Raw genomic sequence first — 20,770 nt, forward strand, 5'->3', positions numbered from 1 at the left:
ACATAAAGCGATTTGTGTCAAAATATTTTTTAATACATGTTCCCTGTTAGTAGACGAATCATAAAAATAAATTTTGACTTACTTGTCGCAAATTCGTATAAGAAATTCGTAAAATAATCGAAATTTCTCGAGAGCTAAGCAGAATTCAACCTTACAGGTGTCTAATCGGCTTAAAAGTGAAAATTCAGCAGAGCATTCGCTTTGTTGGAGAGCTATGGTATTGTTACAACAAACAAAAAACGTTTGTTGATTTCTTAATCTTGTTGGTTGTGTTTCATAACAATGCGTGAAAATTATATTGTTGGAACGTTGCAAGTTTTAAGATACTTGAACCTCTTGCGAATTTGTAACTCATTTTTCTTTTTAAAAAAAGGGGGGGGGGACAAAAGAAACCCCTTCACCCCTACCCAGTCCTTTTGTCTCACATTTACGCACACGTACACAGAGAAAGAGAGGGAAAAATACATAGCAATTTATTGTAAAACACTTCTAAATAAAACAGATGGTCAAAGACCTGACTTTGGTTAATCTTTCCTCATCGAGTGTCCTAATAACTTATGTACAAATATGAAGATAAAAATATTACAAAGGCGATGGTATGGGGTTGTGTAAGCAAAAAAGGTCCAATCATATCATTGTAGCTACTTGAAGTTGCAATAATTGAGTAGTTCTGCAGAGTTTCTGCGGGTTGCTTCAAATTTCGTAGGAATCAACAAATTTTCTGCAGATCTTTTTAAATATAAGTAGATCTAAATTTCCCGCGATTGGCGTTTATTAGACTAAAAACTCGACACATGATAATGTGATACTTTTACAAAATTCTGCAAGAAATCTCCATAGAATTTGAAATTTCTGAAAAATGTTTTCTTTGATTTGAAGATACCTGCAGAAAACTTGAAGAATTACTCATTTATTGGAATTTGAATGCCGACAACCCTATAATTGTCATCCCTATATTTTTCCTAAGAAAATCCTATACCGTGGTGTTTGTAATATTTTTATCTGAAATTTAATGCATAATTTATAACGAAACTTGATGAAGGTAGGTCAATCTGTCGGATCTTATATTAAGACTAGGGTTTCCAAGTCCGCGTCGAATTTAGCCTCACGGGATTGTAAAGAGCTAATCCCGCGGGATCTCGGGATCCCGTGGGATTAACATGATTAATTGAATTTTAATGTTAAAAAGAAAAAGTTGTGCTTTTTAGGAAGGACTTCTTTTGTTACTTGAATTAGTAGTTTTCTCGAATCCCGAATCATTTGTTGTCATCAATTGTTTTTCACTACAAAGTCAATTCTCAATTAGTAATTATCGTTCAGTACGCAAAAATTTGCCTAAAAAATGTCCAATGTGTCTTAAAAGCTCGTATTAAATGGGGACAAATTTTTGCTTAACAAATGATGCGTTTGATGAGAACACATGCTGTTGTTCCTCAGCAGTTGATTTTACTGAGATTAAATTATTGTGGACGTTAGCAAAAGATCCCCCTTAAATTCACCACCATATGAAATGGATTCTTCTTTTCTTATGCTTAGTTTCTGCTGAAGAACAGCAAAATCGGGACAAAAACGATGTCTATTCCATATGTGTTTTGCTGTCTCCAATTTAACTTGCATTGAGATTACCCTTTTTCTTTCGTTAATGTTGGTCATCGTATCAGTGCATTTGATTCATTTCAGCAACGGGTGAACGCTGGTTGGTTACACCGAGTCACAGTCTCAGTAAAAGTTTTTGGATAACTTCTCTAATTTTACCTCTCAATTTCAAGACACATTCAAAAACTTGAGCAGTTTAACTTACTGCACTGTTATACGCATCATCCTGTGCTTTAATCCAGTTTCTGTCTCCTTTTTTTAGAGTCGGGCCGAATATATAATTAATGCCAGTTTTTTCATTACTTTCTTCTTTGGAGAAAAATATTATGCACTTTTTGTAAGTTAACGGTTTTGAGTACATTCCTTAAATTACAGAAGTGCTTCAACATTGCATTCTGGCAACTTCAGCGAGTTTTGCAATATGTAGTATACTATTTCTATTTTTAAAGCCTACTTTTCTGGATTTTAAATTTTAGTAATAGTTTTTGAAAATGTTTAAAAATTTTACGACTTTTCTCAATTGCTGAACTTATCAAAACTGAGATCTCCAAATGAGAATACCAATTCAATCTCTCTCTCAAAAAAAAAAAACACGATTTTCACTGTTTTCTTAAGTGGTAAATGTATCGTTCCTCATATGAGACACAAAGATTAACCTCGGTCTGAAGTTTGAAGGTGCAAGTATCATCTGAAATTTGAAGGTAATTCAAATTTCTGATGAGGCTTGTGGATATAGTCGTTTTATGAGTGGCAAAAGTTGGAAAACTTTTACATCGAAAAAAATTGCGAGATTGGAAATCCTGCGGAATTTTACTCTCAATCCCGCGAGATAAATCCCGCTAAATGCTATGCGGGATTTCGTGGAATCGGGATTTTCGGGAATCAGGGTTTCCAATTCGTTCGGGATTGGGAACCCTGATTCTGACTTCCCCTTGTGATTATTCTGGATATGGTACAACTTGACTCTACTGGATATGGTACAACTTGACTCTAAACTGTATATTCATCCAAGCGGAATTGTCAATTATAAGAGTTAGCACGAGTTAGAGTCCCTACATAGAAGCTTTATATAGGGACTCTAGCGCACGTGAGTGAAACAGCAAGCGATCTCTACGACCGCGTTAACATGCGACGCGTACTGATTTCAGCCCAGCTTTAGCGCTTAGATTTGGGCTGCGCTATCGCCCTAGAGCGCGGGATTTAGCTAACTATTAATTCTAACGCACGACAGCATATGAACGGGCCCTAAAGTTCTCTATGTCTTATAACTTCGAGTACTTTCATTTTTAGCTATCATTTCTCTTAACCCTGAAACAAGTGGCGGAAATTTATTGCTGCTTATGCGTTCAACTATGTTCCTTCCTCATTTTACAGGTTAACATTGAAATTTGTAAATTGTAGAACATTTACACAAAACAATAAAACAGACGTTATCCTGTAGATATTAAGACTGTATACGAATTTACCAGTGGCGCACACAGGAATTTTAAAAGGGTCCAAGTTCGAAAGTCCCACTCTCATATATGCCGTCAAACATATTGACTTGATTTAATAGATTTTCGAGAACGAAAAACAGTAAAAAAAAAAAACTATTAAATAAATAACTAGCATAATTTAATGAAAAAATATTAATAACAAGTACTTAATTAAATTACCAAAAAGCAAAAAATTGAAGCATTTACTTTTCTCATAATTCAAAAAAGGAAACAACAAGGCAAATTCATCGTTGTAGAAGTACCACATGGTTATACAAGTTCATAGAATCTCATTTAGTATGTTCATCTACAAAACTAAAAACATGGTTATTGCAGTGTATTCAATAAAAATCAACATTCTGCTTCTTATAGGTAATTCGTAATTTAAAATTGCGCAATATTTTTTAAAATATTTTTACATGAGAATTTTATTTTTTCACTTGTTAAAACTGAAATTATCATTACCTTTGTTTGAAGTTATTTTACATAAAAAATACACGTAGAATCGGTAATCAATCGGGGGAAAATAAATGCAAGACCTGTGGGAGGGGTCCGGACCCCCTGGACCCCTTCCTATTGTGCGCCACTAAATTTTTCTCTTGACCGTATATTGGTCATTAGTAATAAACTGACTGTAAAGTACGTTATAAGTTTATTGGGAAATATGTATTTTATATATGTTTGCTTGTTACATTTTGTCTAACTCTTTCTGTTTTGTTGGAACAGGAAATGGGTTACACACCTCTCATGTACTCGGTGAGGGACAACCGGGTCTTCATGGCCGAGAGATTCCTCGAAATGGGCATGGATGTCAATATCAAGGGCAAGGTAAGATTCCCTCATTCCATAATACGACATTGAAAAATACAGATAATTTCACGATGCCTTGAAATTTGATCGATAAACCCAGTATTGTGACCATCCTAAATTTTTCTCCTGCATACAGACAGTGTGTCAGAATTCTTTCTGTAGAATTGTGCCACATCTTCCTGTTTAGGTTTGTCATTTCAGCATCCACTGGTGCTAATTCAGTTGTCACGTGACATTCCGTCATGCCGCCTGATTTAAATGCAGTATTTCGTTGGAAATGCAAACAAAGTTTTAATGTTTCAACTCTGGAGCCTTCCGCTCGTTTTGAATAAATTGAGAGATAAAATTTTGTGCATTACAGCCCCCTAAGAGTAACTGGATGTGATAAAGTGTTAGATTTTGACTATTTATTGCAGAGGTTCCCAAAGTAGTCCAATACGCAGCACCCTTTGAAAAATTGCGATTTTCTCACGGCACCCACGTCTAGGTATGTTCAATAGATATGTAGGGCAATTCAAACTGAATATAACGAACGACTTGACACCCTGTGATCTTTTCTATAGGGTTTATGTATGGGAAAGACACGGTGTGTGTGAATCCCACGCCCAAAACAACTGAAAAACTCAAAGTAAGCATGCTTACGCAAGATGACTAAACAAATGTTTCAGAATGAATTTCGTGAATTGGACTACCTCCAAGATGAAATACACCGCCAGCTCAGTCATTCCAGCCAAGGACTGCAGTTTCGTGCTTATTAGCACTCATCAGCCCGGTATAGGAAGTGACTGAGCTGGAGGCGGAAAACCTCTTAAGGAAGCCAAGAGTGCCAAACAAAATGGTAGCTAATACAGAATTAGAAATGATTAGACGAGTGACCGAAGCAATGGTTCGGTTCAACTCAAAGATTGAAGGCAAGACATGGTATTTTCAGTAAATTACTGCCTTATAGCCAGAGCCAAAGCAGAAATACATGAAATACATCGGCAGATCAGTCATTCCAGCTGAGCACTGCAGTTTCGTGCTTATTAGCACTCATCAGCTCCCTAATAAGCACGGAACTGCAGTCCTCGGCTGGAATAACTGAGCTGGCGGTGTATTTCATGTATTTCTGCCTTAGCCCTGGCTGTATGGCGGTAACATACTCAATATACCTCCAAGATGTTATCCGCGTGACTGACCAAGGGTCAAGGATAGTCACGTAGATATGCTCGCGGTCACAAAGTCCTCCAAGTGAACGATACCTCTGGGGGGTGCTGGACCAGGGATTGCTCGGTTTCTGGTCTGGTTCAAAAAAATCAGAGCTGTCTTCAAGGTCCCATCCAACTGGTTAAGCCACAATTAGTGGTAGGTACGGGGGACTCTGGGGTGAAAAAGTAGTCACGTAGAACATCTTTAACGTATGTATGCAAAATTGTGAGGCTCCGTCTACACTCTGTGTTAATTTTATAAATGAATTCTTTTCCATTAATTAGGTATAGCTGTTTGTGATTGCTATATTCGTTTTGGCTTACTCGGTATATTGGTATCGTGGGCAAGCTCCCCTCGCCTATCTTTGTGGCACCCCTGGGTGTCATTTCACCCTCTTCGGGGATCTCTGTTTTAGTGGATGAAGGCCTGTTTTCATTTTCTCTAGCGTGCTTCCATCCATTTACCTCATAAGCTAAGTGTAAATGGAACCAGTAATTTCGTTGGCTTTGAGATTGATGCAGGCAGTTAACTGTGACATATACACCCAATTTAAGAACTTCTTAAAGTTGCAGACTTAAAAAGTTCTGCAGCAACGATACTCTGTCAGCGGCCCATAGATCGCATGAGACTCACCGAATCCTCCAAATGGAATCCGAAAACTCTTAAGGAGAAAATTTATACAAAAGTAAATCATGCGCTAAATTTAAATCAACACAGAAAAGAATAATTTATCTCAAAATCGAATAATTCAGAAAGGCGGGAAGATTGAAAAGCTTAGGTGTTTCCATTTACGTCAGAGCACAATGTGTACGGGGTAGATTGAAATAACTCAATTAAACATAAAAAAAGATTTCGGGAAGGGGAAACGGTAATTGAATGTTTTTAAAGACATTTCACATAGCCAGTAACGATTGCTGAAAATAATTATTTCGGGTTTTTAGTGTTTTGCTAAATAGGAAAATGGAAGATTACTGAGTTTTTTGGTGATCAATGTTTTTCAGTGTTATAGTGTAAGCAGGGGTGCCCACCTAGAACCCCCCCCCCCCCAGGTCATGGCGCAGACTGCGTCATTTAAATTTTTAAGGGGGGTGTTTTGAGGGGTATTTTTCTCATTTTTAGGGGGCTTTGCAATATTTATGGGGGCTGTGCCTTTTATCTTAGGGGATGGCCACCCTGGTGTAACTGCGATAGATTGAAGCTTTACCTTGGCACTGTTTGTTTCCTTTTGGGTAATAGAGTAGGGTGGTTGGTGCTCAGTTGAGTTGAGCTACATTCGTAGTAGTTTTAAGAAAGCATTCCAGTTTAAATTCGAACAAATAGTACGTCGCTGATCTTCCCCAAAAAACGCATACATTGTATAGATCAAGCATCAACTTATCACAGATTCACTATATCTTCAGACAATTATTACACCTACACAGCTGTTTAGAAACACGCTAAACTCACAAAATGTCTTCCGTATATTGCCAGTCTTCACTCACCAATAGTTTAAGACAAGCTATCCCATTCAGTCGCTATTGTATGCGCTAAAGCAGGGGTAAAGGCGACAAGTTTTATGACCCGGAGAGAATATCAAATAATTTCTCCGCCGTGTATCACGTGGTGCGGTCACCGATCCTTTGGATCTCGGCGTTTTCTTCCTCTATCGCTATTCTACGACAGCGCAACTTTTAGAACCATTTTGAAATCGGCATAACTCAACAACTTACTGTAGAAATTGAAAAAAAAAAAAAAAAGAAAAAAAACTTATCCATGAATCAGTAACCCATGAGCTTGCAGGTGACAAAAAAATGGGCCAAAACAGTTCAGGCAGAAGGTAAAAAATTTAAATGGACGACGATTCAAATCCCTACGAGAATTAGTGCAACAATGCGAAACGTCTTCCGTTGAAGGACGTAGTCAAGTGGTCTCCTTTCATTTTCCCCCGCGAAGATTCCAGCGTCAACAACCACACCCACTATCCAGATCTATGTTTTGATGATCTAAGCTTAAGGGAGGGGGAGGGGATGCAGTTTGATTACTCAAACCAACCCTATCACTTGTTGACCAGAAGTGAATTGATGTGATTAAACCAATGATCACCAATGAATTATCACGCCTAAGGGACTACGTGACAATGAAGAAAGTAACATAGAGCTTTTCTGGCTGTTCCAAAAAAAGATGTTCTCTCTACTGGACAAGTTCCTCGTTGGGTGGTGCTGGCATGATTATGAGTCACTGGGCAAACAGGGATGATGGATCGAAGCTTTTGTCTTCGGAGGAATCGCACCTGAAACAAAGTGGCGTGACGAGTCTGATGGATGAGATACCTAAGCACAGACGTTCGATCGTGGGAATCTCTAGAACTGTTCTTCATGTAAGGGAATGAAAAATAGCCAAGGCAAAAGAGAGAGAGAGTAGCTGGAGCGATCGTGAAAAGTTTCTTGAGCTGCAACTCGAGTGCACAACTAGCGGAGAGAGAGGGTTGGAGTACTCCTTCTGTAGATCTACTGTTAAAAATTCAGGAAACTTTTGCAGTAAATATTACTATGAACTGGAGTGTTAACAACACAGAAAAAAATTACAGTGAATTGTACCAAAAACAAATAAATAAATAAATACATAAACGATTGCAGCGCCAATTGATACACCACGTGACTTACAATGTGAAGCACAAACGCCGTATTTCCTCTCACTTGATGGATGCTAGTAACTTTTACCATAAAATTTCGATATTTTTTTTAACAGTGTACAATCTAAAAATGAAACAAACGAGCTTTAATAAATAGAGAATGAGGGGATTGATGATATTGGGGGACTCCGGGCGACATAAAGAAAAAAAAAATGTTTTTTACGTTTTCATGACCAGGTAAAGCAGTTAACCTTATTCTGGGGAGAAGGGGACAAAGGTTATGTACTATTTAATGTAAAATCTATCGAAAAACAACAAAAACATACACATACTCACAAATATATGTAGGGTCTGTTAGGATTTTCGATGCAAAAATTCATTTCATTTAATAAATTGAGAGATAAAATTTCGCTTTGCATTTAATGACTGACGTGGAGTACATCGTCTCACGTGAACACACGCTCGCGCGCACGCATCTGCATTACTTAACTCTTTTTTATTGGTGGGAATTGATATTGTTAGTAAAAGTTTTTGGTTCTACAATAAACTCTAAAATAGAAGAACACTTAAAATTGTCCTGAACCTTAAACAATCTACCTTGTTTTACAGGGGTGCCCCTCCCCAACAGAAAGGATGCACCCCTCTCATCTAAATATCGTGAAGATCCTCCCCCTTCCCCAAAACAACAAAAGATACCCTTCCAAAAATAAGAAAAATACCCCTCAAACCCCTCCCCACTTCCCTCCTAAAAATTTCAGAGGCGCAGTCTGCGCCATGACCCCTCACTAGGTGGGCACCCCTGTGTTTTAAATAAATCAGTTTTCGAACTGCAAATATTTTTGGTATTATGGTGAGATTCCATTCTGGGACGTCATAAAGCATGTAGTGCTGCCATCTATTGCCAATAATACAAACGAAATTCTTGTCCAATAGAGATCGAAACTAATGTTTGCGTTTGCAATTCAGTGCTTTAGTCTTAAAAATTGGTAGGACACTTTCAGATAAAAATTTAGAGTTAGTGAAGTGTATAAACATTGGAATCAAAGATTAAAGGGACCCATGAACGAAAATTAACAAGTGCAGCGTGCCCGTCAGGAGACGGGGTCTGGAGGGGACAAGTGTCGCCTCAACCTTTGAGAAGTTAATGTATATACACCCGTGGGAGTAGGCTTTTGTGATTGAATTTCGATTTTGTATGCCTTGAGTATATACCCTCATGCCCCTAGAAAAATTCAAAATTACGTGCATGGTGGTGGGGGGGGGGGGGTCATCCTTCCATGCACCACTTCGACTACAGAATTGCAAGAACAATAATATTTAATTTAAAACAACTATAATCGTAAATGAATAATTTTAAACCATTAGTTTAGACCATGAATTATTTGAAACTTTGGGCATTTTGTCCATTACCCTGATTCCAAACATTTAAAAACCACCTCCCTTTAAGTATACCATTTTATGCGCAGTTCTCATAAAATGTAAGCTAGAATTCCGGGGAAAATAACTAGGACAAAAGAAAGTGTTTACCTCCTGTGTTTCACGACATTTTCTCTTCTAATTTAGTTCAACTTTTGATTAAAATCAATTTATCTCTCTTTCTCTCTTTTCTTTCATTACTCCCCCCTCCCCCTTTTATAAGAAAGCGTGAAAGGAGTTTTAACGGGTGCTCAACATTGCTTCATCATTTTTAAAAAAACAAAATACCCGCTTATGCACTAAACACGGATCACAGATTGAGTATTGTTGTTGTAGAACTTTCTAAGCTTTTAAACTGTGTGGGTGTGTTGCTATTATCTACCTACGTCAACCACATGGAGAAAAAAAAGGGATATGTCCAATCACTCTGGGGTAAAAGCAAGCAAAATTTCATTCATTAACAAACAGACTGAAAGACAAAATTTTCATACCCAGTTACTCTCAGAGGATGAAGTATTGAACAGAATGCACAAAATTTTATCGCCTAATTCATCCAAAAGAAGGGAGAGGACCTGAAGTTAAAATATTGAAATTCTACTTCCTTTCACACTAACGTAAGCATTCTACTAGTTTTAATTTTTGTTTTAAATGTCTAATCTGTGACAAAAGCTATCGAAATGTTTTCTGATGACCTACTGACCCACTGATTCGTAACACATGAAACCTGATGCTTTTTTTTTTTTTTTTTGAGTAATCACGATTTCTTATTGTCCTCATTTGACTGTTTTGATGTTCCTATGATTTTATTTTCCCACCGCCTGCCTCTGCAGCACCACCGTCGACCGGCCTCACGATGCTGCTCCTCTTGCGAAAACCGTCTCCAGGTTGCGTCAGTATCCTACATACACACCCATACATACACACCTGCACACACACTCATGCCTGCACACAGACATAAATACACACGCACACACATACACATACTCATGCCTGCACACAGACACAAACACCCACGCATACATACACACACTTATATACACACAAGCACACTCATGCCTGCATACAGACACAAACACACACGCATACATACACACACACTCGTGATTGCGAAAAACATAATTTGAATTCCAGATGTCAAAATTCAAATTAATTTATCTTTTTTTTTTAACAACAAATATCAACTATTAACTCTGGTATACAATTCTTCTTGATGAAATGTGTCTGAGAATCGCAGCTTATAATATTGATTTGAGACAGGGTGAGTTTCACAGGACAAAACCGAAACATAAAAGGGAATCTCTCTAATCTTCCAGAAACCGTGACCGCCATTCACGATGGAGTAAAAAGAAAGGAAGTGTGGCGGGAGAGGGGGGGGGGGGGTGCTTAGCCTTGGACGTCACCCAGGAGTGTGACGTATGGCGAGAGATTATGTCCAACCCTAGAAAGAAAAGCGTATGCGACCATGTCGTCGTTGATGGGGATTAAATCACGGACATGGATGGTACATGGCTTGCAAGCCAGTGCATTTACTTAAATCCAATTATTATTTAGATTGTTTCTGTAGGATAGAGGGCAGATGGGGGAGAGGAAAGCATGTTTAAGTATTTAGAGATAGTGGAAAAATGTATCACGATGCAGTTCAGATACATTTTTCAAATAGTTTACTGATAAAAACATGATATTTTCACAAAATTAAAGATTTTTAGCTAAGCAACCTAGAATGCACATGTTTAAAAAAAATTGCGTAGGCACAAAAAAAAAAAAAAAAAATTGACTACTTGAATTCAAATTATGTTTTTCTCAATCACGAGTGTGTGTGCGTATGTAGGCGTGTGTGTTTGTGTGTGTGGGGGGGCGATGTATGTAGGGGGTATGTGTATGTGTGTGTAGGCATGTGTGTTTATGTCTGTGTGCAGGTATGAGTGTGTGGGTAGTTGTGTGTATGAGTGTTTGTGTGTGGGGGGGGGGGAATGTGTATGTGTGTAGGCGTATGTGTCTGTGTGCAGGCATGAGTGTGTGGGTAGTTGTGTGTTGGTGTATGTGTAGGTGTCTGTATGTATGCGTGTATGTGTATGTGCTTGAGTGTGTATATGTGTTTGTGTATGTGTGTGTAGGCGTATGTATGTGTTTGTGTTCTTGTGTGTGTATGACCGTGTATGTATGCGTGTAAGTGTAGGATATTGACGCAACCTGGAGACGGCTTTCGCTAGAGGAGTAGCATCGTGAGGCGGCCTTTTGACGGTGATGCTGCAGAGGATGCTGGCGGGAAAATAAAATGATAGGACCTCAAAACAGTCAAATGAAAGCAATAAGCAATCGTGATTGCTCAAGAAACAGTCACAGTACCAGCGGACAGAAGATACTTTTATTGAACAACACATAATGTTCAAGGTTCATTGAAACAACACATCGAATTAAGTTTCAGTTAAATTTATTCCTTCAACATTATGAGCTTCAACATTAGAATCTATAATCTATACTACAGGTATTATTTCTGTGCGAGTCTGTGCGTGTGTGTGCGCCAGTAACCCTATCTCCTCCCCCAGACTGTAATTGTCTACCTAGTCAATACTGATGCCGTTGTATACAGGACATCCAGAGGAATCCATTCCGCCCTGTTTCACTCCTCTAAACCTTGAGGGGCCGGACATCCAACGTTAAAAGCAAAAAAAAAAAAAAAAAAAAAAACAATTGTCACTTGTTTTTGGCATTGATCCGCCGCAGTTGGCGAACGCGGAGGGCGAGCGAAGCAAGCAAGGGGCACAGTCACCGAGGGTTATTCAATAAAAGCATAACTTCTGTCGGGCAGTCAGGACTTCTTTTTTTTTAACATTACAAAACTAATGACTCTCCTGGGTAGTCTTAAAACACTAACCTTAACAACCGAACGAGCTAGCCGATTACGGCACGGAGGCTTTGCTACAAATGGATTGGTAAACAATTTTCTGTAAAAATAACATAGGCTTATAATGTTGAAGATATATTGAAACAACATGTCGAATTAATTTTCAGTTAATATAGTTAAATTTATCAATTCAAAGTAATTAACTTAAACATTATAAGCTTATATTATTCAATGAAAACATAGCTTCTGTTTGCCAGAGAGTCCCTCTACTACCATTTTTTTTAAATAAAACGAAACACTCTCCCGATTGGGTGTAAACCACTAACCTTTCAGCTAACATCCCAACGCGCCAGCCGATTGTGCCACGAAGGCTTTGCTTTAGATGGATTGTTAAACAAGTTAACTTTGCAGGTTGCCGGTGGAACGTTTTTTATGTCATTTTTTATTAGTTCACTCGCGGCGTCAAATACGAAAAGAAGCATAGCTTCAAAAAATCTTTTTCGATCTTAATCTCACCGGATGTTATTTCTTTCGGTAACTCGTATCACTTTCCTGCTGATCTTATACTATCCATATGATTGTATCAAGTCAAGGCATTTAATAAAGCTTTTTTTTTTACAATTGTCAGTTTTTACATCGTTTTTGAAAAATTGTTCCGATGGAATAATTATTGAGAGATCAATTTTAGTACAGGGTGGGAAAAAATATCTGAATCGGTTGTAAAAGCATGCAAAACAAAAACAATTCCAACTTGCTACCAAACGGCACGAACTTGAGGGTCACAGATCTGGACGAAACGCTGGATTTAGGTTAATTCCTACTAGATATGAAACCAGGTGAAGCGGTTTGACTGCATAGGCCCTAGTTCGGTCGTAATTGGGCTCCAAAGTTTCTAATTTGGTCCAGAAAAGCAATGGTTTTCCTTCGAAATAAACCTTTTTTCACTCTTTTCTTGATATTGCATTGCAGTATCGCGAAACTGAATGCATTCACAGTATAGAGTAAATTTCACTGCCCCAACGTTGTACTAACAAGAGACGAGACAGATATTAGGAGAGCAAATATTGTGCCAAGTTTAAAATTCCACAAAAAACGCTATCGCAGTTTCGAAGCCAAACAAGCACATTTAGACCCACCTTGGTGCCGAACTATAGCCTGTGCACTCAAACTATTTTACCTGGGCTCATATCTAGTACGAATTGACCTAAATCCAGAAGTTTATCCAGATTCATGACCCTCAAGTTTTTGCCGTCTGAACCACACTAATTGGCAGGACTCCAGAGAATTGCAATGGAGTTTTATTGAAATTGGAAACTTTGGGACAATGACAAGGGGACAATTTGGGACCCTTCCAAGACATTCGGCGTCACTTTTCAGTACAACAAAGGAGGGAGAGGGGAGATTCATTCTGTGGTTGTGAATGCATTTAATTGGCCAGAAAAGATGAAAAAAAAAAAAAAAAATTAATCTCAGAGGAAAAAACAGTATTTTCTGGACTCAAATAACAACTTTGGACCCCCGTTGCAGCCGAACTAGGGCCTATGCAGTCAAACCGTTTCACCTGGGTTTATATCTAGAGGGAATTAACCTAAAACAAGAATTTCGTCCAAGTCTGTGACCCTCAAGTTCGTGCCGTTTGATAGTTACAGAAATTATGTTATATTTCTCGATAGAGCAGACAATGGAATTTATTACATTAAGTTTAAAAGATGACATCAGTAAGATGGCGGCCGTCAGCATCGATGCATTCTTAGTAAATCTGTTGGAAAGCCCTCTGCGTGGCGATACGAAACCAGAACGGATTCTCAAAAAAAAAAAAAAAAAGTTCTAACAGCAAACCAACGATGCTCTCCCATCCAAATCATGGTTGTAAATGAAAATAGATTCTCTCGCTGTCACAAAGAGGCCAATCCCCTGTTCCCATCACCACCTCAGGCCGAGCGCATGCAATTCAAAACCGATTCATACCTTTTTGGTCTTGTACTGTCGTCATTTTCACTTTAACATTCTCAGGATAAATAATTGACCAACAAATATAGTAGCAAGAGGCAGTCCTCAAATGATGCCATGTTTTGAGGGGGGGCACGGTCAGTGAAACTTTGACAGTGTTTTTTAGCAAAATATACTTAGAAAGAGAGCGTGGCAATGGACAAAGGTGAGAGAGGGTCAAATCTGGTGAAAAAAGTTCTATATCAAACTGTGGACAACTCCCAATAACAAAAAAGTGAATGAGAATTCTTATCTACATGATCTTGGGAATTTTGTGACTTCAATCTCGAAAAATCTCAATGATCCCTGCCTTTCTGTCTGTTTCAGGATGGCATCACGGCACTCCACCTGTCAGCACAACAGGTTCGTGAGGACATGGTGCGCTTGCTGCTCAAATGGAGAGCCGATGCTCTTGCCGCTGGAGGGGTGAGTACCGCTTTTATTTGTACCTTACGTAGCATAACTATAGTCCGGCTCTGATAAGATGAGGCCTGACCTTGATAGAGGGCGATTCCATGTGACGGAATGGGACATTCTGAGTAGTTTTGTCACAAGATTTTCTATCATAAATACAAATAATACAAACTAGTTTTTTTTTTTTTTTTTTGATAGCAACAGTAAATATTTGTCATAAGAACTATGTAGAACATCAAAAGTTAGTCAGTTTGAAGAAAATAATTGAGCGACGTGCAATTAAAAAAAATGGCTGCGACGGGAAGGGACCCATACGATTCCCGTTCCATTACGAGCATTTTATTGCGTATTCATCTTTTTTTTTTTTATTTAAGAGCGATAACTTTAATGTTCTACGGAATTTTTATGACAAATCTTTATTGTTGCTATTAAAAATAAAATTTCTAGCTTGCTTTATTTGTATTTTATAACACAAAATATACTGAAAAATGTCCCTTTCCACCAAATTGAATGGACCTAGAGTTCGTCTCGCCTTCTAAAGAACTATAACTATTAATGAGAGAAAGAATTGCTGCGTTCGTACTGAGTAGGTACTAATGGCGAGGAAATCTGCAAAATCTATTTTTTATTACCCTTCAAGTATTTATCAAGTTGCTCGTTGTGGCACATAGAGATTGCAGTTTTACTAATGTTGGAGATCACGGGTCTGGAGTAGTCGCAACAGAGTTGGAGGTATTAAACCTCTCATAGGAGCTATTCCTGATTTAGTACATCTAACAGTATTGGATCTGCTGTCTCTGGATGCTAACGAACCGCCTGGTATTTGCTATTAGTTTTTCTTAAGCTTCTTCTAAGGGGCGTTAATTATTGCTTAATACTCTTCTTAATGAGTATACTAAATTATCGAAAGATACCTTTAGTATACTACACCTTCTTTAATTAGAGTATATCTTTTTATACTTTCACTAAATTAGCGAAATATATTTCTAGTATAACAATTCTCCCCTTTTTAATAGTTTATATCTTTAAATTCTAGTACTACATTACAGAAAAATACTTGTAGTCCAATGCGCTCCCCCCCCCCCCAATTGCCGAAATAGCTGGCACAAAACAAAACAACTTGTAGTGTAATAGTGTAGTTACATCACATATTACATCTAATCCTTTAATGCATTTTTCACCTTGTACTAAGCTACTGAGGCATATTTCTAGTATACGCTACTTTTAAGAAGTTAATATGTTTTTAATCTAACTTTAAACTGCCGAAATGTACCTGTAGTATACAAGTACCTTGCACAAGTACTTGAGGTACACAAATTCTAATTAGTCCTCTTTATACTTATACTACTGCCGAAGAATGTGTCTAGTATAATAGTACACCACTTCTGATTAGGGAATAGCTTTCCACTTAAGTACTTGTAACATGGCACAGAAATGATTAATCCCCTTAGTACTACCAATCACCACTGAAATGTACATTTGATACAATTGCACACAACTGAAACGTATTCATCACCGAATACATTAATTTTTTCTTTCTTAAAGAAGGTGTGGGATAAAAAACAATTTTTTTTATTCAATTCAAATACTATACTATGCATTTCTTTCTTCCTAGTTGAATTATTATTCAACATACTAATGTAATTGCTTCGTTATCATTGACTAAATGTTGTGGTATACTACTTTCATAAAACAAGACCTACTTAAGTGTTAACCCAATACGTATCGAAAAAATGAAGTAAAACTAATCGTATTCATTTTGTAAGAGAAGAATAAAGAAGTACATAAAATGAGAAACACTGTACTCTTTATAATTAATAAATTCTGTTTTGTTTCGCCCATCCCTTTTAAAAAGAATGGTATCATCTTATGACTGCTTTAGATCGTTTTTATGTCCTTTCTTTTCTTTTTCGATTTTTAACAGCCTTTTTGCACGAACCATTTTTCTTAGAACTTCCCATGCGACTGAAGGCAAAAAATGCGCAAGCATTTCTTCCCTTGTTCCATATGTTTGAGGTTTCGCATGCAGATTGTGCGAGAAGCTCTTAAAAGCCATTAGATCAATATCACTTAAGTGTGACTCAAATCAATTACGGTCGTGCCTTTTGTTAAATACTTGGCAATGAAGATGTAACTAGAGCGTGGCAAATAATAACGTACAATCCCAACGATCGACAAAATAAATATTTAAAATTTAAAGTTATTTTGTTGTTTCTGATTTTTTTATATTTAATGATTTCAAGATTAGAAATGTTTAAAGGAGGAAAAAAAGCAACTGTTATTTCTTTTAAATTGTTATGCTCTTTCATAATTAGAAATGATAGACAAGTCTGAAACTCCGATACAAATCATTGAGGTATATCAACACATGGGTTACTCTGATAAAGGATTAAAATTTTCCCTAATCTCTGATCTTTAAAGACAATATACATTTACAGAGTTTAATGGTTGAACACTTTAGGTAACGAATAAGTTAACAGGAACAAAAGCGTTTTGAAGATTTTGTATGGATATTTTCTTTGCTTTTGGAAATGTTGGTATTTTTTAGCGAAATGTAGTAGTGATGGTCCAAAGTGTTCAAAAGTTTTTTTTTTTTTTTTGTTAAGTGTTCAATAGTTACCTTGATAATTGTTTCCATTATTTTTTGGTCCTCAACCAGTGAACGAAGCCTGTTAAAAACTGTTATAGCTTTTTTCTGAATATCTTCCTCAATAATAATCAGAATTCACACTATAAGGAAAATTTTCCAAATTATAACTGCTGATGCTTTTTCTCAAAGTACGGAGCCCTACGATATTAGTCAATTTTGACGCTATATTGCTCAATTTCAAAGCATGTGTGGAACTTTAAAATACAGTTTATTTTAAAGATGAACGTATGTGGTGTGTAATGTATACAAAAAGCTTACTTTTACGTGATATTACATAAAATTTGTCAAATTTAGTTTTTTAATGGCATTATTGTTGTTACGAAAGGAGGTAAATTATTTTCCAAAAGTGTTGGCAACCTTAATTTGCATTAGTTTTTTCTCATTCGTTCTTTCCTTCTTGCAACAAGATCGCGTCAGCAAAATATGCAAATTGCCAGTAGCATTTAAGCTCCCGGCACTTTGCCTCATTCTCTTCCCTTTCAATTTCAACCCAAGTCAGACTTGGTTGTCTTTTTCGCCAGCTCATTTGAGTCTGTCCGTTTTTGCCGATAGCTTCGGCTTACTGCTCTTGACATGAATATCATAGCTCAATACGATTAACGTTTCATACTTTGACTTAGAATGTTAGCTTCAGAAGTCATTTAAAGTATAATGAGCTACTTAATATTGTAAAGAGCGTATTCTCAATATTTCGTTTAACATGTCATTGTATATATCATAGCCATAATAAACAAGTTACTTTTTAACTTTGGCTTTTCTTGATGTTGCACAAGATAAAGATGTTTTTTCAAGAAGTATCATACGTCCTGGTTGAGCTCCCACTAAAAGTTAATAAGCTGAGCACTTTTAAAAGCTCACAGTTTAACAATTGTAATAACTTTTTCCAGATTTTATTCAATAATGGTTAACTTCAAGGCCCGAGCGGAACTTCAAGATATTTTTTATGTCGAAATCCTTGCACATGGCCAAATATCTCTACAAAAGGCAACTTTTCCGCTTTATTACTAAGCGTTTTTCAGATTTTGATTTTTTTTTTTCACTCCACTCTACTGATCAATCCAGAGAAGAAACGCGATATTTTGTCTGTAAATGAGGCTTTCTTACTCTGATAGTGTTTCAGTAGGAAAAGCGTTTGACAGTAGTGCAATGATGTACGGAAATGATTTAGGATAAATAACCCTGTGAGAATCACGGATACCAATAAAGAAACGCTTAAGCATTATTTCATATGCTGAAAATCAGTCGAGATTCAACCTGAAAACTTATTTCCAAAAGGGTTTGAGAGGAGTGGGTACCAGGGTTGCCAGAATTAAGAACAGTATATACGGGACAGGCTTCTAGGAGTGAAAAGGGGGGGGGGGGAAGATTTTGGAGACGTCTATTCATGATAAATCTGAAAAATTCAATCGCATGAAAGCATTAACCTCACAAAATATCGGCTATGAAAGTATAAAAATCGTTTTCATTGCGATTGAATACGCATGAGCAGATATATATTTCCAACATTAGTCAATGAGCAAAGGAGAAGAAACCATTCGGTTCCTCATGATCTACCAGCAAAACAAAAACATACAAACCCAATCAAAGGGAAAATAATTTTTGTGTTTGCTGCCACATAATTTTCTTATTGCTCATTATTTCACATTTTTTGTTTTACTTTATCTTTTCTCTAAAAATAAAATCTCGTTCGGCAAAATATTGTTTTCAGCCAGAATACGGGACTTTAGCCGTCCCGTATGGAAGTTCCCCGGGACGCGGGACAATTTTTTAAAATACGGTACTGTCCCTTGAAATCCGCTACGTCTGGCAACCCTGGTGGCTACCCTGTATACGCGTAATGTTGAACTGGCAATTTTTATGTAACTTTTCTCAAAATGATAGAAACTTGCAACTTTCAGTGTTTTCAAGAGATATCTAGACTGAAGTGAAAATTTAAAGCAATTAGGTTTAGTTCATGATATGCATTTCAACCACTAATCACTCTTCAAATGATAAAAGGTCCGTCTTTCCCCATAAAAACAGCTTTTTAGAAAAAAGTTTGAGTTGTAAAGAAAAAAATTTCACTTCGGTATAATTATGAACAGATAAATAAAATGTGGTGGAATTTTTAAAGAAAAATGTAAAGTTTGGTATTCTAGAAAGAAAGTGCATCGTAAGTTTTTTAAATTAACGTTTTGAGGAAATCGCATTTGAAAGTTAAATTGTACTTACATTTTAATGCATTTCTGCCCCATTAATATTTAAATTGAGTTACTTTTAATATACATGCAAGTATAAAAAGAATTCGGCGTCACTTAAAAGTTCTTGGTTTAAAAATATTGAATACATAAAACTGAAGATTTTTTTTTTTTTTAAGATTTTTATGATACGAATAACCCTTAAGTCAATTTTGTTTCCATTCTTGATAAAGCGCGATTTTTCTGTGCAAGATTTACGATTGGATTTAAGGTAAAGAGCATGTTCCCCACTAAATATGGATAATAGTTATAGCAAATTATACGGTTAAAGAAATCCTGACATTATATTGCTTATAATTAAAAAAAAATGACTTAAACAGTTTTGGACCAAAACTGTATCAGAGATATTTTGCGGAGTCGGAAATGTTTTGCCACAAAGCAACTGCGTGATCATGGGGCAGAACTCAGCTGTGTCATCACATGGATGATGTTCTACCTAAGTTTATGATTCTTAAGACTTCAAGGTAACTGTGTATAACAAACATTCAACCGTAGGAGAAATTGTCATTATGTGGAAATTAAGGGGGGGTGGACTCACACACTTTTGGTACATTTTGTACTTGAAGCGAATATCACACTAAATACTAGTCGTTACTAAATTGAAGCTAACAATAAAGGCGTTAGATATGCAATAAATTAAATTAATTAGTACATTCAAATTGTGTTTTTTTCTTTGGTGGTATATGAAAATTTGAATCAAATCGGGACTCAACTGATGAACTTACCTATAAAACGAAGGCGACGTAATCCCCTGTCCACCGTATAAAAAAATATTTTTGATTTTGTTGCGAAACCTCGTTTTTAAACTTGCGTGATTTAAGCTTTTTTTTTTTTTTTTGCGGCCCGCATAAAAGCAGGTTTGAGCGCATTTTTCAATTAGAAAAATATCAGCATAAAAATCAATAATTAAAACAATAATAGCAATAATATCTCACACAGCTGAACTGAACATATAAAAGTCCTTTTGTTCGGGGACATAAAACAAAACGTATATAAAAAGAGAACTATTAATTTTATTTTTTATTCGCTTAACCAAGAGAAAGTTAAAGTGTCATCCTAACTATTGACAAGTGTTACGTGTTCTGAAATGAAATGAGTAACATTATTCGCTTTCTATATTTGCATTTTCTTTTTTTTTTTCCCCTTTCACCCATAAGTGAAATAGACCTAGCCAACTCGCATAAAAGTTTTTTTTTCTTCTTCTTCTAAAAGCGTTTCTCTGTAACAGAAATAAAAGATCTGGTAGCACACCAAACCCTCCTAAAGCCCGCCGTTCGAGAAGGCCTGAAATTCAGGCACGCAACCAACAAATTGGTCTCTTAGTTTTCTAAAACGCCTTCCCCCGTCTATAAAGAATATTTCGACCGCATTTTCGGCCCTGGTTTGAGCGCAAGGAGCGGTTTTTTGTCGTTTCCTTTCCTCTGTTTTATGCGAAGTTATAAAAGCGAAAGGTTATGCGTGGTAATTTCGGGTGCAGGATAACTTGGTGGGTTCTTTGCTGGTTTCACTCGGCAAGGTGGAAGTTGGACTATAGAGACT

General features: G+C 36.8%; 1 protein-coding gene across 1 annotated transcript in view; it reads left to right on the plus strand.

Annotated features, from left to right (window-relative positions):
• Positions 1-20,770, plus strand: part of LOC129226287 (receptor-interacting serine/threonine-protein kinase 4-like) — a 100,513-nt gene that overhangs the window by 57,342 nt on the left and 22,401 nt on the right. Inside the window, exon 2 of the mRNA XM_054860889.1 lies at positions 3,798-3,899. Within this exon, the coding sequence (XP_054716864.1) occupies positions 3,798-3,899 (102 nt within the window). The remainder of the gene's footprint in view (positions 1-3,797; positions 3,900-20,770) is intronic.

Source organism: Uloborus diversus, chromosome 7, assembly GCF_026930045.1.
Source record: "Uloborus diversus isolate 005 chromosome 7, Udiv.v.3.1, whole genome shotgun sequence".
NCBI classification, from domain to species: Eukaryota; Metazoa; Arthropoda; class Arachnida; order Araneae; family Uloboridae; genus Uloborus; species Uloborus diversus.